The sequence below is a fragment of the Euprymna scolopes genome, chromosome 24, assembly GCF_053919585.1.
Source record: "Euprymna scolopes isolate OS-2025 chromosome 24, ASM5391958v1, whole genome shotgun sequence".
NCBI lineage: Eukaryota > Metazoa > Mollusca > Cephalopoda > Sepiida > Sepiolidae > Euprymna > Euprymna scolopes.
This window is the reverse complement of record NC_136505.1, coordinates 66,332,076-66,360,049: the sequence shown is the minus strand read 5'-3', so window position 1 is coordinate 66,360,049 and position 27,974 is coordinate 66,332,076. Positions and strand designations below refer to the sequence as shown.

The following is a 27,974-nucleotide window of genomic DNA, read 5'->3' as shown; positions in this document are numbered from 1 at the left end:
CTATCAAATAAAAAATGCTGTTGATGTTTGTATTATTGTTCTAAAATTGTGCACCTCGATAAAACTGAAGCTCTGGTAGCAAAAGTGATACCAAATTGAACGGTGAATTTGGGAAACTAAAATTTATACAACTGAAAAATGGTCTCAAATCTACATTTTCTTTCTTTATGTACCTTCATTATAATTATGTAATCATTATAATTAGGTTTTATATAGTTATATTAATAATAATTAATCTATATATTAATAATAATTAATCTATATATTAATAAAAATTAATCTATATATTAATAATAATTAATCTATATATTAATAATAATTAATCTATATATTAATAATAATTAATCTATATATTAATAATAATTAATCTATATATTAATAATAATTAATCTATATATTAATACGATAGCGTGTGTGTTCTTTAGTGTGTCATGCTTACATCCGGGTTGTTTAATTATGTTCTTCTATTTCTTGTCATAAATAATTTTATCAAGAATTTTCATAAGTTTTAGTTTCGACTTCCACTATAGCTGATGGCCCTTCATCTATTTCTTTTTTTTATAAATAATTTTAGCAAGAATTCTTGATAAGCTTTGTTTTCGGTTTTGATTATGGCTGAAAGAACTCAAGTTATATGTATATATATTTTTTTCATAAGTTTTTATTTTGATTTCGATTAAAGCTGATGCACCCAAGTCATATGGATGTATTTTTTTATTTTTGAAATCGCAACTTCATAACATATAAAAATCGATAGAACATTAACTCTATAATAATATATACGAAATCTGCAAGAATTAAAATATCATATTTAAGCGTACTTTACGACCGGGCTTTGCCGGGCGTTCATGCTAGCTTAGATAAATACTTTTGCAGTTTTAACAAAAAAACTACAATAATATCAGAGCGTCTCCATTTACACTGAACATTTGCAGAATACCAACATCAATATATTACATATGAATGAGTCCCCTGCGGAATTTTCACAGGTCCCGCTAGTAATAATTAATTCATTATAATTAATTTTTAAGACAACTTTTCTTTTTAATTTTCATTTATTTAAAATCAATGATAGTGGGAAACTGTTTTTTTTTTAGTTATTAATTCTTAAACAATAGACTTACGTTAAAACTGATTATATTATTACAATGAAAGAAAAGGCCAATCATGAATTTGAGACTATTAAATTAATTCAAATAACATTTCAATTCGACTAGACTAATTTTCTCTCCTCTTCTCTTTTTCTTTCTCTTAAGACCTATGCATTGTAGTAATTAATATTGTAGTTAGATATGCATTAATTTGCATATCAACGAATCAGCAACCCTAAAAAGACACTATAAAAAGAACAAAGGCTAGAGGACAGGGCAGTTGTTATCACAACAATTATGAGACGTGTTAAAAGTCATGCACAGAATGGTAGTTATCTTATATATATATATATATATATATATATATATATATATATATATATTCATCCTAATTATACCACAAATATCATTTTATTGTAATAATACAATCATTTTTAATGTTGATGTCTAATGTAAAGGAGTCAAAAAATAGTTAAAAACATTTTCCACTCTTGTTCATCTATAATATAAATCTCACCTGTCTGTTTAAATGTATGTATGTATGTATGTATGTATATATGCATGTATGTATGTATGGATGTGGGTATGTTTGTATGTCTCGCAAAAGCTTTCGCAGAGGCGTTGGATCCTGACAAAGTCAGTATTATTTTGAAGCTCAACATCTCGGACGACAAATATCGAAAAATTGGCCAAAAACATTAATTCCTTCACCCTAAACTCGGTCATTTTGTTCAAGGAAGAGTCGATTTTGTTCGCAGACATTTTAGCAAGTCATCGTCACCGTTGGATTGACTTCGATTAATTTGAATGCTTTTGACTTCCGGTCGCGTCATGGAGACATCGGCTGAGACGTCAGATTTTCTTTCACTTTCTTTTCCGCCTTTGCGTCACTGGTTCGAGCTTGCCTGCCTTTATTTTTTTTAATTTTTTTTTTACATAGGCATCACCACTTATCAAGGCCAAGAGGCCACTCGAGGATAAGGGTTAAAGAATGTACAGTAGAAATTGGACAATATAGTAATCGTTAGTAATGAAAATTTGGTAAAGTTGTTAACTTATATGGAATGCCTCATCAAAAATCTGTTTACATTAGACTTGAAGACAACCATATTGTAGTCAGCTGGAAAGCAAGAAAACGGAAGACAATTCAATAGGCCTGCAGTTCTAAGAAAGAAGCTTTTGTTCATGAAATCTACATTTAGGTTTAAGCACAGATGAAGAGTGGGGGAAATTATGGATAGTGTTTTCTGCTAGACGGGTGTTTATTGTGAAAGTTTGGTGAGAGGGGACCACAGCCTATTACAACATTTGTTTTTTTAACACCTCTCTCCACATTCACATGTTTGAGCCTGCCAGTCTACTACCAGCACCCAAGCTAGTTTTAAATAAATGACAATTAAAAATAAAATTTATCTTTTTAAAAATTAATTATAATTAATATTAGTGTACATGAAGAAAGAAAAAGCTGACCGTGGATTTGAGATATTTTTCGATTGTGTGAGTTTCACTTTTCAATTTGGTATTGTGCTACTACCAAAACTTTACACAACTTATGTGGAAGTAGTGTAGTGTGCTACCTGGCCTTGGCATGCATACAAAAATTGAAATAAATAAAACGTTGAATGAATAAAATGGTTATCAGTTAGCAAGTGCTAACTAAAACAGAACATTTTTGTAAATGAAAAGTTTAGAAAAACAAAATTTTATGATGAAATATTTTTATACAAAACTAGCGAGACCTGTGGAAATTCCACAGCAAACTCTTTGATCTATAATATAAATCTCACCTGTCTGTTTTAATGTATGTATGTATGTATGTATGTCTGGAAAAAATTTTCGACAGAGGCAACGGATTTTCACAAGATCAATATCATTTTGAAGCTCAACCCTTCAGACGATAAATATCGAAAAATTGGCCAAAAAACATTAATTCCTTCACCCTCAACTGGGCACTTTTCTACAGGGAGAAGCCGCTTTTTTCGCCGATATTTTTGAAAGACATCGCCTCTTTTCGATTGTCTAGCCTTAATTTGAACCTACATCACTTCCAGCTTGACAATGGGTGCAGCAGCGAACGTGTCACATTTTTTCTTTTTTCACTTTCTTTTCCTTCTTCGCAGTACAGGTTCGAGCCTGCCTGCCTACTACAACTTTTTTTTTTTTTTTTCTCAACACACACCTACAAACACCCGGGCAACGCCGGGCACCCAGGCTAGTATTTGATGTTAGCAGTCTGTGGATGTTCAATATAAATGAAGATGGCCTGATATTATTGTAGCTTTTTTGTTAAAACTGCTAAGCTAACAGAGACGCCCGGCAAGCCCGGTCGTAAAATATGCTTAAATATATTATAATTTATGCAGATTTTGTATATAATATTATAGAGTCAATTTTCTATCGATTCTTAAATATTATAAAGTTGTGATTTCAAAAATAAAAAAAAATGTATCCATATGACTTGGGTGCATCAGCTTGAATCTAAACCAAAACCAAAACCAAAACTTATGAAGAAAAAAAAATATATATGTGTGTGTTTCCTTTTCAGATTAAATATGTTTTTAACTCTTTTTTAAAGTGTTTTTAACATGTTTTATTAACTGTTTGTTCTTATTATAAGCTCTATCTCCTATTTGGTTTTATCGAGCTTTTACATCCGGTTGAGATTACTTTATAAATATTAATTCTTTAATATTTATAATATACTTTAGTTTTACCATTTTGGATCACTTTGGTAAACTTAATTGTAATTTTTATTTTATATATATATATATATATATATATATATATATATATATATATATATATATATATATATATATGAAGTGAATAGTATCAGTAAGTAAAGAATTGCCTTTTAGAAAGGTTTTATTAACTGTAAAATACACGTACGCTCTTGAAAGGATCGAGCGGGGAAAATGAAACAGAGGGCGCTTTTATTATGAATGTCAATCCCAAGGGGGATAACTCTTAACAACAAATTAAATCATAACATTTTCCCCGTCCTAAAGTATTCAAGTAAGGGGTAATTAATTATAGACAAATTTTTTTTTTTTTTTTCTTTTTTTTTTTTTTTTACAATCACATAAGAATCATTTTATTTACAAATAACATATGAACCCAAACTGCAGTTTTTTCAGTATTTAGTCACAAAATCCTTATATTTACTAGGGAATTGTCGAACTCGGGACGACCTCCGCACAGATTGGCAGGAATGCTGATTTTCAGTATTATTTTTTAGTGAAATCTGATTTTCTTCAAGATCAGACGATTGATTTTTGTCTTCCTCATGACCAATGTTTTCATTAGTAGAAGGTTCAAATAAAGTCTCTGAAGTAGTAGGATTATTATTAGAGTTTTCTTCATTTGATGAGTTTGGAGCTAAGTCTCGAACGTTGACAGTGGTTTCAGTACCAGAAGGTAGTTGAACATAAGCGTAGTGGGGGTTGACATCTATTAGGGTGGCAGGCGTTACAGGAGGGTCATGTTTACTTGTTTTAGTGTGGTTTCTAATATATATTGGGCCTGGTTTAACCCAAGAAGGAATTGAAATTCCGGAAGCAGATTTACGACTATATTTAAATAGTCTATGGGGAGTCATATTAGTGGCAGTACAAAGTAATGATCTAATTGAATGAAGTGCGTCCGGTAGTATGTCTTCCCAATAAGGTAGTTTCATTTGATTAGAATGTAATGTTGTTTGAATGGCCTTCCATAAGGTACCGTTGAGTTTTTCAATCTGTCCATTACCTTCAGGATGATATCTACTTGTTTTAGAAGTAGCAATTCCTTTTTTGTGTAAAAAATCCTTTATTTCTCTTGCTAAGAAATCAGAAGCACGGTCAGTATGTATCATGTCAGGCAAACCAAAAATTGAAAAGAGTTTGTTTAGACAGTGGATAATGGTTTTGCTTGTCATATCTCTGCAAGGAAAAGCGAAAGGAAAACGGGAATACTCATCAATTAGAGTAAGTAGATATTTGTTGCCATGTATAGAAGTAGGTAGAGGGCCTTTAAAATCAAGATTTAATCGTTGAAAAGGTAATATGGCTTGAATGAGAGTCCCTCCATTGGTATTGGCGAATTTGGGTTTCAGTAATTGACAGGATGAGCAAGAGTCAGTAATATTCTTAATTTGATCCAAAGTAAAAGGGAGGTTCCTCGTTCTTATAAAATGGCTTAGTCTTGAAACACCAGGATGACATAATTGTTTATGTAAATCACGAAGATCTTGTAGATTGTAAGTAAGAGCAGAGATGCGAGAGAATGTGTCAGCAGCAATATTTTCAGGTCCAGGTCGATAAACTATAGTGAAATTGTATTGGGATAATTCTATACGCCAACGACATATTTTGTCATTCTTAATTTTTGATTTTCTTTTATTGTCGAATATGAAGCTGATGCTCTTCTGATCTGTGATGACTTTAAAGTGCCTGCCGAGTAGAAAATGTCGCCACTTACGGAGAGCTTCTACAATAGCGGCTGCCTCTTTTTCTACTACATGGTGCTTAATTTCGTTAGTATTGAGAGTTCTTGAAAAAAATGCAATAGGACGACCTTCTTGATTTAGTGTTGCAGCAATGCAATAGTTACTAGCGTCCGTTTCTACTTCAAATTCTTTATTTGGATCTACCGTTATTAAAGTGGCGTCTTTTAGATCATTTTTCAATGTTTGAAAAGATTTTAATACAGATGGAGGTAGTGGAAATTCTTTGTTTTGATTTAGTAATAAAATTTTATCAGAAAATTTTTTAATGAATTTGCAGTAATAGGAAAACATTCCAACTATTCTTTTTTGAGATTTAAGATTCAGCGGAGGTGGCATTTCGAGTAATGGTTTTAGTCTTTGATAATCGGGAGCTATTTGATTATTTTCTATGGTGTAGCCGAGTAGAGTAATAGAACTAGAAGAAATTATGCTTTTATTTTCATTTAAAGTGATGTTATATTGTTTAGCAATTTTGTAGAATTTTTGAAGATTGTAATCGTGTTCTTCTTGATTTTTTCCACATATAGTTACGTTATCAACATACACAAAGGTATCGGTTAGATTTTCTTTTTCTATAATATAGTCTATGCTCCTCTGGAAAGCACTTACTCCATTGGTGACGCCAAAAGGAAGACGAGTAAATTGAAAAAGTTTGCCACTTACTTCAAACGCAGTGAATTTACGATCAGCATGATTTATAGGTATTTGGTGATAAGCAGATTTTAGGTCGAGAGTAGAGAAGATGTTATATTGAGCGATGTCGTCTACCATCTTATTGATATTAGGCATTGGGTAAGCATCTAGTTCCGTGAATCTATTAATGGTATCGCTGTAGTCGACTACCATTCTTTTCTTATGATTCTCATTCGAAGTTACAAGAACTTGCGCTCGCCACGGAGATATCGAAGGTTCAATTATGCCTTCTTTCAACATTCTAGCAGTCTCTTCTTTTATGAATTTGTTGGCGGCAAAAGTGTAACGTCGGGATTTTGTCGCAATAGGAGTAGTATGAGGAGAAAGATTAGAAAAGAGAGGAGGGGGTGGAACGTTTATGGTAGGAAAAAAATTATTCGTGTTTATAGCTTCAATTATAAGTTTGTCTCTAGGACCGTCGAATTTAAGTGTTACTTTTTTATATTTTTTTAAAATATCTTTTCCGATTATTAAATCAATGAAAAGGTTTTCAATGATTTCAATTGTTATTCCAGAATGGGTTTTATCTTTCAGTATTAAATCCACGACAGCTTCGCCAGTTATTTTAGCATGTTGATTGGAAGCAGCCAGAGCTATAGTTTTGTTTTTAGGTATTGTGAAGAGTTTAAGTTTTTTAGCAGTATTTTCATTAATGAATGTTTTTACACTGCCGGAGTCCACCATAGCGTTCACGAAGTGCCCGTTAATTTGGCATTGAGTGAATGTGACATCTTTGGAGTTAGTTCCTAGTCAGGATAGAGAAGGTGAGGGGTAGTCAGAGTCGTCATAAAGAACAGCAGTATGAGTGTTAGAAATAGAAGATTTACACACTTTAGCCCAATGACCATTTTTTTTGCATTTTTTACATTCGGCGTTTCGTGCAGGACATAAATATCGAGGATGACGTGATTTTCCACAGAAAAAACAAACCCCTTTTGGATGCATATTTTCTTTAGTCACAGCTATACGATTGTAGCCCGAAGGATTATTTGTAGCTGCTACAGTAAAGTTATTTGCGTAGCTTATCGAATGATTTTCTGCTTGTTCAAGAGATCTGGCCGTGGCATATGTGTCTTGTAAAGTCAGGATGGGTTTTTCTAACAGTCGTTGTCGGATGGACGAAGAAGAAATTCCACCGATGAAAGCTTCCCGAATGTATTGATTTTTGTTTTCTTCAGCAGAAACCGCTTCGAAGTTACATGTTTTGGCAAGCATTTCCAATTGTAGTATGAAGGCATCTATATTTTGTGTTGTTTGTTGCTTCGTCGTCATCAATCGATATCTATTATAAACAATATTTTCAGGTTTTAAATAAGCGGCGTCCAATGTTCTTAATGCATTATCGTAGTCAGTTTTATCGCTTATTAAATCGAAAACAGAGGCTGAAATACAATTGATCAAGGCAAAGAAATTATCTGAAGTGTTTTCGATTAATCCGTTATTATGTGAGCGGATATAATTCTGGAGGGTTAATTTCCAATGCCTATAGGATTTTTCGGAATTAGGGCATGTAGGTTCCACCTCGAATCTGTCGGGACGTAAGATTCGATCCATTATTTTTTTTTTTTTTTTTTTTACAGTTAATAAAATTGAAGTGAATAGTATCAGTAAGTAAAGAATTGCCTTTTAGAAAGGTTTTATTAACTGTAAAATACACGTACGCTCTTGAAAGGATCGAGCGGGAAAATGAAACAGAGGGCGCTTTTATTATGAATGTCAATCCCAAGGGGGATAACTCTTAACAACAAATTAAATCATAACAATATATATATATATATATATATATATATATATATATATATATATATATATATATATATGAACAAATGATTAATAAAGCATGTTAAAAAAACATCTTGAAAAAGAGTTAAAAACATATTTAATTTTAAAAAGGAAGCACAAGATAAATGGATAGTCCTTAATCCACGGAGTTTTGAAGAAATACTCTCCTTCTCATCAGAGGGCAGGAATTAGCAAAATGTGGGATCGGATTTTGCATGTAAAAGTATTTAATGAAACCACAAGTAAGTCACAGATCTTACTTGGTTAAAAAAAGGGTGAGGTAAGGGGAATATGAGGTAAAGGAAAAAAATGATAAAAAGATTTCACATGAATTATAAGCTCTATTTCCTTTTCGGTTTTATTGAGCTTTTACATCTGGTTGAGATTACTTTACTTGTAAATATTAACTATTTAATATTTATAATATATTTTAAGTTTACCATTTTGATTACCTTGGTAAACTTATTGTAATTTTTATTTCTTATATATATATATATATATATATATATATATATATATATATATATATATATAACTTGAGTTCCTTCAGCTATAATCGAAACCGAAACCAAAACTTATGAAGAATTTTGGGGAAAATTATTTATTACAAGAAATGGAAGGTCATAACAATCAACTGACAGACACTTGGAAGAAAAAAGATGTAAGCGTGACAGATAAAATAACACACATGCTATCATGTTAATATATAGAAATATAAAAGTTACTTTCAATTAGTAAATGTTCATAATGCAAACACGTATTTGGTAAAGAAAGTTGAGTAAATAGTTCATAGTGTGAATTATATGCAGATGTAACAGGCATATATGAGTATTTGGCAGCATAGGTTTGTGTATATGTGTGCGTTGGTTTACCTTAATCTTGTTAGTACGTGTGAGTAATAATTCTTTTCCGTTCGCCTGGCTCTTGCTAGAAATGTGTGCACAACATAGAAAAGTCCGATACATGAATTATTGGGTCCTTTTTACCTGGTCTTTCCCCGACCCAAAGTCATTGAGGGCAGGGGGAGAATTGTTGTGCGACATTCTTGTGTTCTTTCAGGTGTGGCCAGATGGTAAAATCTTGAGAAAACTGATTTTTTCTGACCAGGTCTTGTAGGAGCTTCTAAGTACTCACTAGCTTATTACTTTCACATAGATGTGTTACATTTGGGGGGTGGGTTGAACCGATTTTTATTGGTCGAAAACACTTTGAGTTTCTTTCTTTTGGAAGTGACGAGGAAAGTAACTCGAAACAAAACAGAGAAAGAAAGAGTTAGCAATTAGAACCATTTGCTTTTCTGTGTTCTTTTGAATCACTTCGTCACAATAGCATGGTGGTGCAATGTCTAGATGCGAGAATTGCAAGCTCTCTTGAGCGCACTGCATCACTTTCATCAATACCTGAAAAATATAAATCCAAATAGTTTCCATCAAGCTATGTATTAAATCGTTACATTGACTATATCCCCAAGCCTTGATACTGCAACAAATCTAGAAGAAAGAAAAGATCCAAAAATAATACTATTCTTTTTATCCTGTCATTGTTTTCAGTCGTCACTGTACTGCCAGTTGAAGAGCCATGCGATTACTGATTGTGGAACCCTTGCGACTTTACAGATTCCTGTGCAAGAACTAGTTACACTGGTATAAATTGTTTCTTGATATAGAAAAAGTACTAAAATTTTTACGGTCCGAGAAAGAAAGTGAAATTATCTATTTGTTTGGCGCCGTTTCCCCTGACAACCATACCGGAAGTTATGAACCGGAAGCAATTCTCGACACCACGTGACCGAACGACGTCATTGTTTTCTCTCCTCTTCCTTCCAACATTACCTCCGACTTCCTCATAAAATATAACGTTTTTTTTTGTTTTTTTTTTTAAATCTCCTTTACCTACAATCTCCATCACGTCTCATGCTTTTTTTCTTCTCGAGGGATTTTTCGTCTCTTTATCTTCTTCGTCTCCCTTTTTGTTTGGTGATTCACACTCTTTCCTGGCATTTTCTTATAAAAAGGGAATAATTCGAAGGAAAGGAAAAAAGTATACTAACCAAACAAGTATAACCTTAATATCTTTTTTCGCTGCTCGTCGTTTGGCTATAATAACAACAACGATTATATGCTATGGAGGAGGTAAGTAAAAAGTAAATGAGATAAATGTTTCTTTTTTTTTTTTTTAAATTATAATATAAATGTTTTCCTTTTTCTTTTCACAAATAATACTAATAATATAAATAATTTTGGCCACAACGTAAGTCAACTCTTTCGTTTGCATTATAGGTGTAGTTGCTTAAAATAATAACATTGTGACATTATGTTTCGGAATTTTAAGGTGAGGATTTCTACAATTTGTACGGTTTTAGATTATTCGAACTAATATTCTCATTGTTGGTTATTTACACAACGTTTCGGCCAATGTAACCCTTCGACCTTCTTCAGGCGTATCTTTTTCAACTTAGAAGCCTTCTAGTTAGTCGAACTTGACAACCTAGCCGTAATTTCGAAGAAACCCTTTAGTTGGGTCCTAGATCAACTCCTATGAGTGCCATGTTTGCTCAGTATGTCAAATCCTGTAAAGGCGACCACATACAATTAAATCCGGGTTCCTGAAATTGTCATCGTCCAGCCAATTCCTATTAACTTGTCTCCCCATGAGGGCAAACTTACACACTTAAAGACATTAAGGCACAAGGTCAAATTTTAATGTAGGGGAAAATTCAGCTCCTTAAATAGGGACACTTACTACACTATCGAAGAAAAAAAATGTCTTCAGTCTGTTAGGATTTCACGTTTATTATCGCCTGTAATAGGAATTATACCTTCAACCCTCTAAAAGTAAATGTCAGCGAGACCCGTTAACCAACGCTTTTAACCGTTACGCCATTTGAAGTATCATTGAGCACCTTAAACCTAATCTTGATGTGGTGTTGGTGTACACTTACTATGGTACTACCGAACTAAAACTTAGGTAGGATTAATAAAATTTAAAGAAAAACAGTTCAGTTCAAATTTCGTAGAAATAACATAATTTTTGGTTCTCATATTGTAGTCATTTATTCTCGCGTTCGAAAAAATGCACCCGAAGAAGGTAGGATAATACATCGGCCGAAACGTTGTGAATATATAGCAACCCAAACGAGAGTAGTAGTCTGGATAATCAGTATACCGAATAATCCAAGCAATACTCTTTTTGTTATGCAAGCATATTGAATATTCCACAATTTTAAAATGAAACAACGTTATGTTAACGAAATTATAGTGCTATGACAATTTGATTCAATTAATAATCTGATGCTAAACAAATTCCGTAATAATTAGGTTATATTATTATAGTATTTTTTGGGTTATTAATTGAACCAAATTGTTTTAAAACTATAACTAGCAGGGAGACCCGACGTTGGACGGGATTAAAAGAGGAACAATGAATGTTCCCCACGCGCTTATCGCACGATTAAAAAGTCTGAGATATATACGAAGAAAGTGTGTGTGTGTGGGGGGGGGGGACAAAAACAAAACCTTTTGCGCATTTCAGGGAGCAGCCATTAAAAAAAAAAAAAGTTTACGCAGTGTCCACGTTTTTGAAGTACCAGTCTATTTTTATGTATGTAAAAAAAAAAAATATATGAGAAATGTTTAAAAAAAAATTTAAAAAACCTTTTGGTTTAAGAAATTTAAAAATTTGATATTATAAACGATCGGTAAATGTTTACTTTAATTACAACAGAACACCGACCAATAAAATTTTTTTTTTTTTTTTTTATAGGTTTTTCGGGGCACGCGCGACCCCCTGCCGCTGCCCCTCCACGCCCTACCCCATAATGTAAACAGAATTTTTGTGAAAAATTAAACAGTTCTGCTCAAACTGCAGAAGAACCTCTTAAATGTTGTACAAGTTTTATGATTGAATATCCCCCCCCTGCAAAAAAAAAAAAACGAAAAATAAAAATGTTTTTGTAAACCGCTCGTGAAAACTAAATTTTTTTTTTTTTTTTTTTTGATCAATTAAAAAAGCATCAAAAACTACGTAACACAGAAAAATGAACCACATTTTGTTTTTGAAAACTTTCTTATTTCAAATGTCTGCTTAAAAATTCTTCGATGTGACAAGTCACCTTACTACGCAGGTTCATGCGCGAACGCATCATGTAAGAATGCATAAACGATGGCGGTGAGTTGGCACAGAATAGTGCGAGGGTTCAGGGGTTAATATCATGCAAACGGTAAATTTGCGACGGGTTTGAATATCAAATTTGTTGCTACCGACCCCGAAAACCAATAAAAAAACAAATTTTATTGGTTGGTGTTCTGTTGTAGTTAAAGTAAACATTTACCAAAAGATCTATACGTAGGTACCAGGTACCTTCAACACGCGCCATAGTTTTAACACCCCTCCCTATATGTAACACGATGTAATTGTAATTAAATTTAATATTATCATCCTAACTTTTTTACCATTTAATAGAAAAAGCTTCAAATAAGCTGCTAATATTTTTGGTGCTTCTACACTTTATTGCCGAAATTGGAGACGCCATTTTTTTTCACGCACTTGCTATCCAAATCTAGGGGAGACATCATTATGGCCGAACGATTGCTTCTGGAAAGGGAAAGAATAAATTTACCAAAATTAATATTTATTAATTCCGGAAACTTGGTAAACCGATATTACTGGCGAAAATGAATCTTGACAATTCAAAAAAAATGTTTAAAATTATTTATTTGTTCGAAAAAATATATATATATATATATATATATATGTATATATATACACACACACACACACACACACACAAACGAAAAAATAAGCAACAAAAAAAAAATGTTTTGGTTTTCAAATAGCGCTCGCCCAGTTTAAACTATTATGAATGTCATAAAACTTTCCCGTTCTCATTAATTAAATTGAAACATTTCCAATTAAACAATTACGGATATATTTTCTTTATTTACTTTTAAAGCAACATTGGACTTTTCTAGAATAGGTTTTTTTTTTTGGGGGGGGGGGTCCGAACAAATAATTTTAAACATTTTTTTGAATTGTCAAGATTCATTTTTTCCAGTAATATCGGTTTACCAAGTTTCTGGAAGTAATAAATGATAATTATAGTTTAATTTAACGTTTCCGGAAGTAATAAATGTTAATTTTGGTAAATTTATCCTTTCCCTTTCCGGAAGCAATCGTTCGGCTATAATGATGTCTCCCCTATCCATACGAAATGGAGCCTTTAGTTATGATTCCTCTGTGGGAATGTTAGTTCAGGTTGTTTTTTTTTCATTACATTTTCACCCCAAACAAGGCGCATTGCCACTTTGGTGTAGGGGGCTACTATCAGAGGCAACAACTACTGGGGTACTATGTTGGGATTTGGGCAGCAAGATGGAATGGAATTCCAGAGTCTAGCGGTTCTGGAGAAGAAACTACTGGAGTAGAAAGACCTTTTACATCTAGGGATCTCCATTGTGTTGGGGTGGGATTTAGCTGTTTGTCGAGGGTGTATACGTCGTGGGGGCACAAGTGTCTGCAGTTCGCCAGAGCATTCACCATTAAAATACTTGTAGAACAGGCAGAGGGATGCAACATTTCGTTGATGGGGCAGAGGCTGAAGCTTAGATGCCAGGTCAGGGCCTATCAGATTAGCGACTCTCTTTTGAACCTTGTCTAGGAGCGAGAGACTAGTAGCAGATGCACCAGCCCAAATGTGACAGCAATACTCCATACATGGGCGAATGGTGGCCTTATAGAGGTATAGGATAATTTCAGGTGTTAGTAGTTTTCTAACACGGTAGAGAGAGCCTACCTTCTTCGCAGCGGCCCTGGCAATGCTTTCAATGTAATTGTTCCAACTCGTGTTTCCTGTGAACATTAAGCCAAGCAGCTTGAAAGATGTACTCTCAGATAAAGAATCACTGGCCATTGCTATTGGTGGCAGAGAAGGTTTCTTGTAATTATTGAAGGAAACCAGTTTAGTTTTGGCAGCATTGAATGTGACCATCCATTCTTGTCCCCATTCCACTACAGATTGGAGATCATCCTCTAGTGTTTTTTTTTTTGTTTTTTCTTTAGTTATGTGTTCATTTGTTTTCCTGTCATGCCTGTTATTGAGTTTGATGTCATCAGCATATATATCATCTCAGGCAATTTTGTCAGGGAGGTCATTAATGAATATTAGGAACAATAGAGGTTCAAGGATAGACCCCTGAGGCACTCCGCATTTAGATATACGACCATCAAGGACAACCTGGATTTTTCTCTTATCTAAGAAGGATTTAATTATGTTAAGTATTCTACCAGTGATACCGTATGATCTAATTTTCCTGAGGAGACCCTCATGCCATACCCTGTCAAAAGCCTTAGATATATCTAGAGCTACCGCTCTGCCTTCCCCCACTTTGTCCAGTGAATGGTATATACGTTCAGAAATTACAGTGAGGATGTCTGCTGTGGAATGGGCTTGTCTAAATCCATATTGTTTGTCAGTCAGAAGTTCAGCATCTGTAAGGTGATGGACTAGAGCATGGTTAATTATGGTCTCAAATATTTTGGCGAAAAGTGGGAGGAGGCTAATGGGGTGATAATTTGATGGGTCAGTTCTTTCGCCAGAATTCTTGAATACTGGTACCACAGAAGCAGTTTTCCAACAGCCTGGAAAGCAAGATTCATTAAGGCATTTGTTGTAGGGTTTGGAGAGAACTGGAGCTACTTCGGCTGAGCACTTTTTTAATAGCACAGCTGGGATGAGATCAGGTCCACATGCTTTTGAAGTGTCAAGGTTTTTTATGATAGCATGCACCTGAGCAGGGGTGATTTTTAGATCGTCTAGCGTGGCGTCTGTCCGCAAAGGAAAGTCAGGCAGGGGGTGGTTGGAAGGGTCCAGTGTGGAGTTTGAGGCAAATCGGCTGGCAAGCATATTAGCCTTGTCGGTTGCTGAGCAAACAACTTTGTAATTGTTGGTTAGTGGGGAATTGTTGATTGCCCATGATTTACTACACTGTTGTAGATTTTCCAGAAGTCACGCGTTCCTAATTTTTGTGCTTCGATGCGTTTTTTAGTAAATCCTCTCTTAGCTGTCGCTATTTCTTTCTTAACATTACTTCTAGCTTCTATGTACTTCTGTCTGTTTGAACTGGACTTATGTCGGTTAAATCTGCGGTATGCATGTTGCCTTTGAGCAATGGCAGTTGCGCAAGTAGAAAAGTAAACCATTGGGGAAAGTGGGGCTTGCTATAAAATTTTCGCATGGGAACATGTGCTTCAATTGCCGTTTTGAACCATTCAGTGGTCTCATTTGAGCACTGTTCAGCAGGAAGAGAAAAATATTTTCCCATGGGGCATCTCTGATAAGATCTCTGATGGCTTCTCAGTCAGCCTTTTTATAATATCTTGTTTTGAGCACTGGCTCTTCAGTTTTGGGTCTAGAGTTTAGGGCGATTTCGACCATTATCACTGCATGATCAGCGTTCCTGAGTGGGCTGTCAGCATTGTTATACAATCCTCGAGAACTGTGGTCAGAAACAGATCTAGAAGTGATGCGTGTTGTTCTTGCTGGTCTGGGAAACAGGTTGGAAACGTAACCATTTGTGATAGGTTTCATTTTAGAAGGATCTATGTTGTACATGGTTGAACACAGCGAGAATGTTGTCGCCTAATATGGCATATTTTAGGACCTTGTGGTCTCTGGAAGAAATAGGAATAATTTCCCATAATCAAATATATCAAGCCGATCAGCAATTATGTGGTCTATGTATTTAGGGAAATGTCCTTCGTCCACCCACTGCATGGTGTCCAATGAAGGTAAAATCGTGGCACTCTATGGCGGAGCACCGCTGTGTGAGTCCTTTACTGTTCCGTGTTCATTACTAGACTGAAAAATAACGCACATGTAATACAAAATTGGCGCCAAACTGCCGCATTCAAATCGAACCAATCAAAGACTGTCTAGCAAATCATGTTAAGCGGGCAAACAAAATGGCATTGGTTATGGAATTTCTCACACTGCCAAGGAGAAGAGGAAAAAGTAATGGATAATCATTACTTTTTTCCCAATACAAGTTAATTAATAAAACGGTTGGATAAACAACGAATAACAAGTTTATTCCATAAACATAAGTCTTAACTTCCACAATTTTATAATTACAACATTTTTTTCTATTCAGTTAAATTTATTAACCTGATATGATTATTTTTGAAAATTCAAATTGAGATTCAAAATTATAATTTTAATTCAGTTAACTTCTTCATATTACACTGCCAAGGAGGAGAGGGAAAAGTAATGGATAATCATTACTTTTTTACAATACAAGTAATTACAATTTTAATTCAATAATTTTTTTAAATATTAGTGTGCCATTGTCTGTTAATCTTCAGTATAAACTTCAACTTTTCATGCATTCAGACATTTGCTAATTTCCACTATATGGACCAACCTGAGGAGCCTCATCCTTACAATTAGAACAAAACCACTCCCCTAAAGTATCTTGATGATCAACTCCTATGCAGCTAAAATGGTACCAGCTGTCACAACAATCACAGCACATCATTGGTGATGTTCCATCATTCGGAACAGAACAGGTTGGACATAAAAAGGGACTTCCTTCTTCTATAAACTCAGTTGATGCAATATCATCATTACCTTTAATTTCCAAGGGCACAAGGTTTTTTAAGGAATGGACCTGTTCGCACACATCCTTAAAAACAACCGCAGAACGAACATTATTGTCGTTTCCAGTAATTAATTTGATTATTTTACCAAGACTCCAGAATTGTCTGGTTTTGTTGGGAGTCTTAATAAGTACTATCTCTCCAACAGATAACTTGGGGGCACAATTGCTCCCGATTTTGGCATCAACTTCTCTTAATGACAAGAGGTAATCATTATGCCAGATACGATTGAATTTTTCAACAAATTTATTCCTCATTTCGAGGGAATGTAATAAGGCAGTCCTATTTGGGGGGTCAGGACATAATTCAGTGTCATAATTATTAATAAGCAAATGAGGTTGATATCCTGTTTGAAGAAAATAATTCGGAGTTAAAATACTTTCTTCTGCCCAACAATTTCCTCAAACATTGTTTGACTGTTTTAATAAGTCTCTCCCAGGCTCCCCCCCTGCCAGGCAGAGTAAAGGGGAATTGTTCGATGAACAATGTGTATGAATTTAAATTGTTCCTTCAGCTCGTCCGATTCAAGCACGTTTGATAGCAATATTCCGGACACAACAAAAGATTTTGCGTTATCGGAATATACATGTGTAGGGATACCAAATAAGTTGGTAAAACTTACAAAGGCCAACATAAACGAGCGGGTGCTCATATCCTGAAATAATTCTAAGCGAATTGCATGCAAACTCATGCATGTAAAAAGTAATATGTACATTTTAACTTCTACCCTTCCAACTTTAATAGAAAATTGACCGGTGAAATTCACACCGATTTGTTTGAATGGGCGAACAAAGTTCACCCTATGAGCAGGTAATATCAACCCTGCAGGTGCCTTACAAGGCAGAGCATTTATTTTTTTTACATATGGAGTTTGGATCCCTCGGGGGGATACAAGCCATAAAAGCCTTCGTGCGTACTTGCACCATATGTAAAAAAAATAAATGCTCTGCGAGAGGATTTATTTCCTTTGGGACACATGACGGTAAAATGCGTTCTCATCCCACATATTGCACACGGGTAAGGAAAACCCTTACTATTACGACAAAATGCCTCTGCGTGCTCACCCAAACACAGAGTACATAAATTTAACTGTTTAGCCCTTCGACACTTTGCTTTGAAGGTGCGAAACTTACTACAGTTCTTGATTGAATGATCTGTAGCTTGGCACAGTTTACAAGATAAAGTGCCCCCACCTTCACATAGGGAGGAAGACGCCATCTTGGCTTTCATCTTGGGTAAAGAAGGCGCCATTTTTGGCGCGCAAATTTCCCGCCGAACATCGAGCGGGGCAGCTAATAGGTATTCTATTACTTCAAATACATGCGACATAATATTATTTAGTGAAGGGTATCTTTCCCCACTTCTATTCATCAACTTTAATGGCATTAGGACACTTAGCAAATATTATGTGAGCTAATGCTGCTCCTGAGGTGCTACTCTCAGTAAAAAAATCAGTCCCATAGGACTTGTCAAGCTCAGTCAAATTTCTCAACTTTTTTGAGAAACGACTTCAAAATTTTAAAATCCATTATAACAGACGGAGCAGGAATAATCTCCTCAAATATCTGATTTTTAATCAAATCAGGATTCAAATATTTTTCCCTTAACAATTTTAGGGCTATATCATAATTATCTGCGATTATATCTAGACTGGAAATTACATCAAACGCATCACCCTCTAGTTTCGATTTCAACACTAATAATTTCTTCGCTTTATTTAAACTTTCCGTGCAAAATTCGAATTTGTTCAGAAATGTTCTGAACGAAAATTTATCATCTGTGGACATGCCGACAAATTTTGCACAATCCAATTCCATCTTGACCAGCATAGCCCTTGAAGCATGCATAACTTGAGGTGTATTTAATTTCAATTTTAAAGAAAGCAATTTTTCTATTTCTGAAGCCTCGCAGATCTGAAGTTTCTCTTCTTCGAGGATTTTGAGAAGAATTTGGTCAATTAATGCATCGAGGTCACTTAACCATCCTCTAATTACCACTTCTTGGGATTTGAAAAAGTCTGGAGAAGGGTCATTAATTTCCAACCACTTTACCGCACTATTAATGCAAAACCTTCTGGCCTCACTCTTAAACATTAGCTCCTTTTGGGCCATCTTTTATGCCTCAAGCAAAATTAATAAAATAACAGATGTAATTATCTGCAAAATGAATGTGGCAAAGTGCCAATATTATTCCGAACGGAATTATGTATAAAATGGGGGGGGGGGATAATGCCCTTTACTCCCGTTAAATTTATTATCGAAATAACAGATATTGTTATTTGCAAAGCCGCTGGCGATATTGCCAATATTCCAAATGGAATTATTTAATCATAAATAACATGCTGACAAATATGGCCGCCAGTGATTAAGGAGCCTACTTTAGGCTAAGCTCTACAAATAGTCGGGTTATATAATTATAACCAAATTCGAAATTCACGAGCTACTAAATGATGCCTAACATATGGGGGGGGGGGGAAATCCCTTACCTTCCCTTAAGATTTTTTTTTCTCATAAATTTTCAATTCACATTCATTTGAAAAATGACAACAATGTACACACCATTAATACATTAAACATGGCATCAAAAATACAAATCAAATATTAGCAATCTCAATTTCAAATTAATCAATTAATTTAATCTCTATATAAATAAAATGAACTCATTTTTTCCCGTGGGATTTTGACCTTAATAGGATTAAAAATCAAGATATTTCATGCAAATATAATATGCACAAACGGCAGAACAATATCTGAGGTGTGTTATAGGCTTATTATTTCTCAAATTCCTCGATAATCTTAGATTTCTATACTTTTTCTGCTGAGAAGTCACGCCCAAAATCGGTTAAGATCAATGGAAGTGGTAAAATATTTTCTCTCTAATAAATTCCTCCTCCCCCTGCCACCACTTAACACCGTTTGGGGATCGTTCACAAGGAACAGTTGAGAAGAGAACACCGGTTTGGCTTCGTAGTTCTTTCATGTGAAGTTATTTAAAATCACTAAACTAAGCTGCAGTGCTCTGTGGCGTAGTGGTTAGCATGCTGGACAATTCACATTATATTTTCACGTTCGCGCCGACCTACCGTAGTCGTTTTTTTTTTTTTTTTTTTTTCCTAAACAACTGGAATGGACTTTTCTTGGTGGCCGAACTGTTAACGTTGCAGATGTTTTTTTTTTTTGTTGTTTTTTTTTCACTTTATTTTCCTACTTTTACTCATGACTCCGGGTTTGATCCTTCCTACTTACCTACCATAACATTTTTTAAAACTCCCCCCCCCCCGTCCCGGAAACAAACACTCGGGCAACGCCGGGTACCCCCGCTAGTTAATCAATATAACACAATTAACATTTAAATTGTGAAAGAATCATTAACAGGCTAAATACTGTGAGTTTTTTTTTTTTTTTTTGTTATAAGATGTATACAATCCTCGTGGGATCTTAAATTAAAAAAAAAAAATGCAATTAAGATATGCTAGCAATCTACGACCAAATATAAGATCGAATCATTATCTAACGTTACTTAAAACGTAAGAAGAATTTTCAAATTTTTTACTTGTTCATTTTTTAGAAGTGCACTGCAACAAATATCACTGTCTTATAGATTTTGAGACATAAGTTACTTCAACGAAATAATTACATCTGATTTAACGAAACAAAAATATTTGTCATTAATCTCTTCCAATCAAGAGGAAAAAAAAAAAATTTCTGCTCGTCTTAAATCAAGAATTTATAAATATTTTTTTTTGTTTACTAGTGCTTAAAATGATTCTAGATATTTGCAATAAAAACGAGAATCTAATGTAGCTTGTTTTTGTAAAAAAAAAAAAAAAACGAGAAACTAACTTAAATTGTTTTTGCAAAAAATGGGATATAAGAAATTTCTTCCCTGCACACCCAATTTCCTCCCTGCAGATAGCAAATGAAACTCCACAAATAAAAGCCGTACCTTTTAACTCAAATTTTATTCAAGATGTATCGGAAATGAAAGTTCTTTGGTCACGGTAAGTCTCTTGCAAAAACAGTGGCTGAATTTGCTATCCATACGCAATGGAGCCTTTAGTTATGATTCCTCTGTGGGAATGTTAGTTCAGGTTTTCTTTTAGAAGGATCCATGTTGTTCATGGTTGAACACGGCAGGAATGTTGTTGCCCAATAGGGCATATTTTAGGACCTTGTGGTCTCTGGAAGAAATAGGAATAATTTCCCATAATCAAATATATCAAGCCGAACACTGTAGAATATCCTCATTGGGTAAAATAAGTTCAGCAATTATGTTGTCTCTGTATTTAGAGAAATGTCCTTCGTCCACCTACTGCATGGTGTCCAATGAAGGTAAAATCCTGGCACTCTATGACGGAGCACCGCTGTGTGAGTCCTTTACTGTTTCGTGTTCATTGCTAGACTGAAAAATAACGCACATGTAATACAAAATTGGTGCCAAACTGGCGCATTCAAATTGAACCAATCAAAGACCGTCTAGCAAATCATGTTAGGCGGACAGACAAAATGGCGTTTGTTATGGAATTTCTCACATAAATAAAAATGGACATAAATTCAATATTATGTTTAAAAAAAAAAAAACAACAAAAAAAGAAAACACTTTCTGGACAATTTTTTTCTCGGTAATATAATTATCTGAATTACAACAACAAAAAAAAACAATTCTAAAAAATAATTATTTTTAAAAAACTTTAAATGATATTAAATTCAAATATTACGCGATATGAAGTTTAAATGGATTTATTTAATAACAAGTTTCCAATAATAATAAAAATATGGATTCATATAAAAGAATATGACGATTGAGATAATAAAAATTGTAAATCCAAAATCAACCTTAAAAAATTCGTTTTGATTTTATTTAAATTGATAGAGGGTGGTCCTTATGTTTGGTACTTTTTTTCAAAAATGTACAGAGGCTTGTAAAGAACATTATTTTTAAATACATGTGTCAATAGAAGACGTTAAAATTACTTTTATTTTATTAACTCTAGTCTGTAGTTCGTTAATAAAAATGTATTTGTTTTACAAAAGGTAAGTTTTATATTATTTTTTATCCATAGCAAAATAAAAACCTTACTCCATTAATAATTATAACGCGAACGCTTATCCATAGAAATTAACACAAACATAGGAAATGTTGACATCACTATTAAAATGTGTACTACTGATGTTTTACACATCGCCGTGGAGGTACCTAAAGATCTTATAAAGTCTATTTTTTATGTATGTAAACGTTTGTTAAAAAGTTCAAATACAGTTTATGATGTAATTGAAAAAAAAAAACCAAAAAAACACCTCGTTTTTATTAAAAATAAAACTAACATTGCCGGGGACGATTTTTTTTCACATACGCTGTCATGTTCAGGTCTCGCAGAAACAATGGGGATGCCAAAGTAAAACAAAGCCATTTTTTTTTTTTTTAATTTTTATATATATATATATATATATATATATATATATAAAGGCTGGGATTAAAGTTTTAAATGCTAAAGTCAAGTATTATCATGGTTCAATTGTACTTTAAACAAAAACATTCATTTCCAACGTGCCCCAGTCTTATCAAAGAACCTACTGTTGACTTTAGGCACTGGGCCGTTCTGCTTGTGCGCTGATGAATCTTCTGAAATGCGCTTGTGATGTTAGTGTGTTACTATTAACTGTGAGAAATTCCAGTTACAATGCCATTTTCATGTTTTAAACCCCCGATGCACATTTCTTGTAGGCAGCCTGTGATTGGTTAATTTGTATAGGCCAAGATAATTACTTGGCGCCTTTTTTGTAAACATCCATTTGTTTTTCAGTCTACGAAAACCTCCGGCAAGAGTGAGACTCGCCAAAAGTCGGCTCTGAGAAGAATGCCTGGGTTTGTATTACTGTACACATAGATTCGAAAAAGTTGTCAAAAAACAAATATATAACAAATAAATGTTATCAAAGGCAAGATAAGTTACTTTTTCTACGTAACTGGATATGTTTTTAGTGTTTTTATTCAATGTAACATGTTTATCCAGCTTGAAAAACATACAATGTTTACTGATGTATTGGAAAATTTAAAATGGCGGCCGACTCTCTCTTTGACACAGGAAGTTTGGGAAAAGGAGTTAAAAATAAAAAAATATGCAAAATACTGTTAAAAACCCACCGAATATATGTCAGCCTATGTCACGGTAACATATGTTGACAGTTTTTAACCGTATAAAATGAGAACATCATATTGTGTATTTCCTTATGTGTTACAATTGTTCCATAACCATTTGGACAATTTTAAATATTATATCACTTGAAAATATTCCAAAAATAGCTATTCTTCAGACGGCAAAATACACTAGTTATATATATATGAATACATTCAAAATCTCTGTTTTAAGAGATCAAGCAGTTGTACCGACCTCTATATCACTCATACATTTTTTGTTTTTTTTATTTTTTTTGGTTGTCTTCAACTTTATTAGTTGTTACACTTTCATATTTCTCCTTTTTAAATGATATTTCAACCAATTACCTATTTTTATATTTTTGTATTGTTTTTAATTTTTATAATTATTTTTCCTCCCCAATTTATTTATTCGATGTATTTCACAAATACTAATTTACGCATCTAAATTCTAGTTTCACTTTAAATGTTCGACTATTCCTTCCTCAATCTACCATAGTTTTGTATAAACTTAGTTATGATCTACTTATTAATTTTTTGCTTTAACATGTTATTTCTTAAGAAGGAACTGTAATTAAAAAGGTTAATTTGAATAGTATTAATTAAAATTTATCTTCACCCCTTACTGGTTTTGTCAATAATTTAAATTTAAAATTTATTTTTTCAATTCTTATCATTATCAAAGTATTTTATTTTAATTTCTAATCTTTCCTATCCATTTACGTTCCAAGGGAGATAACTCTTTTGTCAATATTTATCAATTTATCGAAATTCCATGCATTCATATTTTAATTTTGCTTTAGTATTTATTAATCAGCTTTGCTTAATTTTCAACTTATAGTTCCAACATTATCTCGGTTCAATCTACGTATCTATAAAAGTGAAATTGTGTGTGTGTGCCTGTGTGTGTACATTTTTCTTCCAAAATATTCTGACAATTTTCAGTCTTCAGACTCGAGATTTGACTTCAGGTGTATTGAGATTTGCGAAAATCTTTTTAATTGGTTTTCAGTCAGAAATTTGGCAGTCAATGGGTCAAAGTTCAATGATTTGACCTATGAAAACTCTACCAAACTCTTCTACCAATTTTGGGTCTAAACACTTGAAATTTTAGATGTAGGTTACTTGGACATGGATCAAACTTTTTAATTTGATTTGAGCCCAAAACAAATATTAAGGGGTCAAAGTTTAAAAAAATTTGATCTCTGCTGTCTCTACCAAATTACTCAGCCAATTTTTGGTCTAAATATTTGAAATTTTTCATAGTGTATTCAGACATAGGGCAAGCTTTTTAATCGGTTTTTGGCCGAAAATTTGACTGTCAAGGGCGCAAAGTTCAAAAGATTTGACTTTTGCAGTCTCTAGCAAACTATTCAGCCAATTTTGGGTCTAAACATTTGAAATTTTACATGAGTATTCAGACATGCAGCGAGCTTTTTAAACAGTTTTTTGGCGAAAATTTGGGTTCCAAGAGGTCAAAATTGAAAGAGTTGACCTTTGCAGACTCTACCAAACTCCTTTGCCAATTTTGGGTATAAACACTTGAAATTTTAGATGTAGGTTACCTTGACATGAGTCAGTTTTTAATATATATATATATATATATATATATATATATATATACACACATACATACATATGCACATACTGTTATGAACAGTACATAGGGCCCAAGAAAAGCGGGGCTTAACTGCTAGTTTCTCACCTATTTTTTTTTTCCAATTTTATATTTTGATTAAATCTATTTTAATCCATCATAATCTGTTTGTCTCCAGATCTTGCAGTTACTTAATGTTATTTTTTTTCCATTCTAGTGTAATTGAAATTACTCTGGTGTTATTTTATTGCCAATAATGATTATTAAATTTAAAGTTACTTCTATTCTATTTAAGTTATAATTAGTTTAGTTTCTATATGTTGAGTTGATGATCTAATTTTTTTATTTATTGCACCATTTTAAAATCTTAGTATTAAATTTAACATTCTCTTCCACGCTTATATATATATATATATATATATATATATATATATTAAAAATAACAAAATTCTTAACTATATCTTTTTTTACTTTTTCAATTTTTCTAATCTTTTTGTTAAAATCCAAAAATTATGTTCATTATGTATCATGAACATTTTCGATTTTTTGTTGAATCATCAGTTGAAAAAGCAAATAAATAAGAAAGCTGAAGAAAAACAAAAAAAACAAACAATTTAAAAGGTAGCTGCAAAACAGGCACCTGAAACCAGCTGCCGGAAGGCATCACATGAACAATTTAAATTCCAGAACAACAGAATTAACATCACATGATAAAATTGTATTACGTTAAGGATTTTAAAATATTGAAAATGTTCTCTTGGTGTCTGATTTCACATGCTTGTTTCTTGGCTATCCTTTGAATTTTTTTTTTTTTTTTTTTTTTTTGTGCTTTTTCACTTTGATTTGACAAAGAATCAAAAATGTTTGTGATACATATAGAACATTGTTTTTGATTTTCTAATAAAAAATCATTAGAACAAATGAAGCATGCATGGTCCCCTGTGGGTGCACAATGAACGAGGCATAAAAAAAAGACTATGTATCCTCGTGAAAATGAACAAACGGTGCAGTTTTAGGCCTTAACATATGTAAATTTGAGTTCTCACCATGCAAAAAAAAAAAATGAAGACCATCATTTGCCCCCTAACCCCATTTAACCCCAAAGTTCCCCAAGGCATTAACATATTTAAACTTGAGTTCAGCACCATGCAAAACTGCTAAATAGACATACACAGAAAATTTTGGACAAATATGGTAAGATAGTCCCAAAAATAGAGTATTTTTATTATCCCTAAAAGAGTTCCTGGGGCACACCCAAGAGTTATCGCAAAGTATAGACAAACAAAATTATATAGAAATCAGTTAGTTACAACTTTTCAGAAAATTTTATAAAAATCCAAGGTGTCAATTTCAGCCATTTAACCTGAAAGGCAACACCTGGGGGTGCAACGAGTTTTCCCGGAAAATCCGTTCTTTTACTGTATGAACTCGGGGAAGAGGTCGATCAAGGAATTGGTTAATTAATGGAAGACCACCCAATGATTCCTGTAATGTAATAATAGGGTATGAACAAAGTGTCTGCATCTCCCCTGCCAATGGAAGTAGACAGTCCATCTATAATTCAGTTATAGTTCACCGAGGCCGGAGTTGTTGTGTGGTCTCAACCTCTTTATGGCCCTAGTAGTGTTATGCTTCACTGTGGCCTCTGCAGTCGTGGTAGTGGACTGGTCGGGATGTTCTCCGATAAGACTGGAGGATTGACGACGGTGGTGCCGGACTCATTTAGGGCTTCTTTAGGTATGACCGGGACATCCTGGACGAGTATAAGTGTGGATGCTAGGGCAGAGAAATTTGTGGTTCTGGAGAGTTATACGACCTGAACCATTGATTTTAACCCGATATTGTCTGTATGGAAGGCATTAAACGATTCGACCTGTTTTGTTCCATCTACGTCGACCCTGCTTGTCCTATATTACCACATTTGTTCCAACATTGAGATGTTCAAGTTTTTTTTATTGCCAACGTTGTATCTCCTCGCCGGAGATGTGTTGAGTTTCGATGTTAACTCTTCACGTTTTTGAGCAGTGAGGATGCATTCGGGGTGTAGTTGATAGTAGATTGGATTGGTTGGAATTCCATCCCTCAACTGTCTGGAGTAAGATCTGTGCTGAACTCAGACACCACGTATTGGGGTGTTTCAAAATTGCAGGAGAGCAAGGGCAACTTTGTCAGAGTAAAGAGTACCATTTGGGCCGATGTTGTTGTGAAGGATGCGTTTCACTGACTTGACCGCCACTTCGGCACGTCCATTTGATTGGGGGTACCCGGCAGAGGACAGTCTGTGCCTTATATCCCAAGCTGACAAGAATGACTGAAATCTCTCTGAGATAAATTGGGGACCACTATTAGAACTGATCTCTTGGGGAGCTCCATGTGTGCAACAAATTTCTCTTGTCGCATCAACCAGAGCCTGACCTGTGGATGAATTTTCCATGTGGTAGACTATGGGCCACCCACTGAATCTATCGACAGTCACTAAATAGTGGTTGCCTTTGATTCCAAAATAATCCATACAGATCTTCTCAAATGGATATTCGGCTGGATCATTAACAATCAATGGTTCAGATGATTGAGATGGTGTGTGTTCAAGGCAGTCCGCACAGCTGGCATGGTACTGGGTTATGGAACTATGAATTCCTGGCCAGTAAACGGATTGGTGTGCCTGTAACTTCATTGAGGAAGTGCCTCGATGGCCAATGTGTAGGTGTTCCAAAATTGCTTTTGAAGTTTGATGGGAATTACAATTCGCTTGTCAAGGAAAACAATGCCATCTGCAGAACTTAGGTTGTCATGCATCGGCCAATATGGACGCATTTCCCCCTGGAGTTCATTTTGGGATGTCGGGAAACCTATGTGTACTTGTTGAATAAGGTTTTGGTACACCGGGTCCTTCAGTCCAAATTCAACCACAGTGCCCGATGAGATGGTGTTTTTCGTGATTTCAGCCAAACTGCATACTGGTAAGCAAGCAGATTCGTCCAGCCTAGAATTGTCTGCGGAGGCACTTTCATGGAGTCCCGAAATTTCTGATATTCTAGGGTAACGTGATAGTGCATCGGGCCCAATGTGCCATTTGCCAGGACTGTGGATGATTTTGAATAACCAACCAAGGGTGCTTTCTTTCAACTGGAATAAACATGGGTTGTCTATTGAGTCAAGCTCACAGTTGTTGAACACACCAACTAACGGTTTATGATCTGTTGCAACAATCAATTTAGAGCAACACTGTTTGAACAAACGAGAGTGTTGAAGGCTCCATGAGATTGCCAGTGCCTCACCTTCGGTTGGGGAATATCCCTGTTCTGCATTGTGTGTGAATCTTGATCCTGCCAAAATAACCTTCCAACCATCTTTGCAGCACATCAGGGCCTTGCTATCATCACGGGAACAATGCTGCTGCAGAAGGAGGTATCCGGTGCCAGTGCGGCTCCAGTCAGTTTGCATGCATGTGTTTTTGTTGGCATCAAACAAAGAAACACCTGATCTCATGCAATCAACAATAACTTTCTTGGATTGG

The 27,974-nt window shown here is 34.3% G+C and overlaps 2 protein-coding genes across 3 annotated transcripts in view; one reads left to right on the top strand and one right to left on the bottom strand.

Moving 5' to 3' along the window:
- Positions 1-9,901: 9,901 nt before the first annotated feature.
- The window catches only part of LOC145246759 (uncharacterized), a 71,539-nt gene continuing 53,466 nt past the window's right edge, over positions 9,902-27,974 (top strand). The window contains exon 1 of one of the 2 annotated variants that reach the window (XM_080108532.1): positions 9,902-10,195. The gene's annotated coding sequence lies outside the window, so the exon portion shown is untranslated. The remainder of the gene's footprint in view (positions 10,196-27,974) is intronic. The other variant, XM_080108531.1, reaches the window with a different exon arrangement.
- LOC145246501 (uncharacterized) lies at positions 27,128-27,901 on the bottom strand. The gene has a single exon (XM_080108116.1). The coding sequence runs from the start codon at positions 27,899-27,901 to the stop codon at positions 27,128-27,130; it is 774 nt and encodes a 257-aa protein (XP_079964242.1).

Excerpts from the sequence above, each read along its gene's own strand:
- LOC145246501 (XM_080108116.1), bottom strand. The coding sequence starts at position 27,901 with ATGCAAACTGACTGGAGCCGCACTGGCACCGGATACCTCCTTCTGCAG.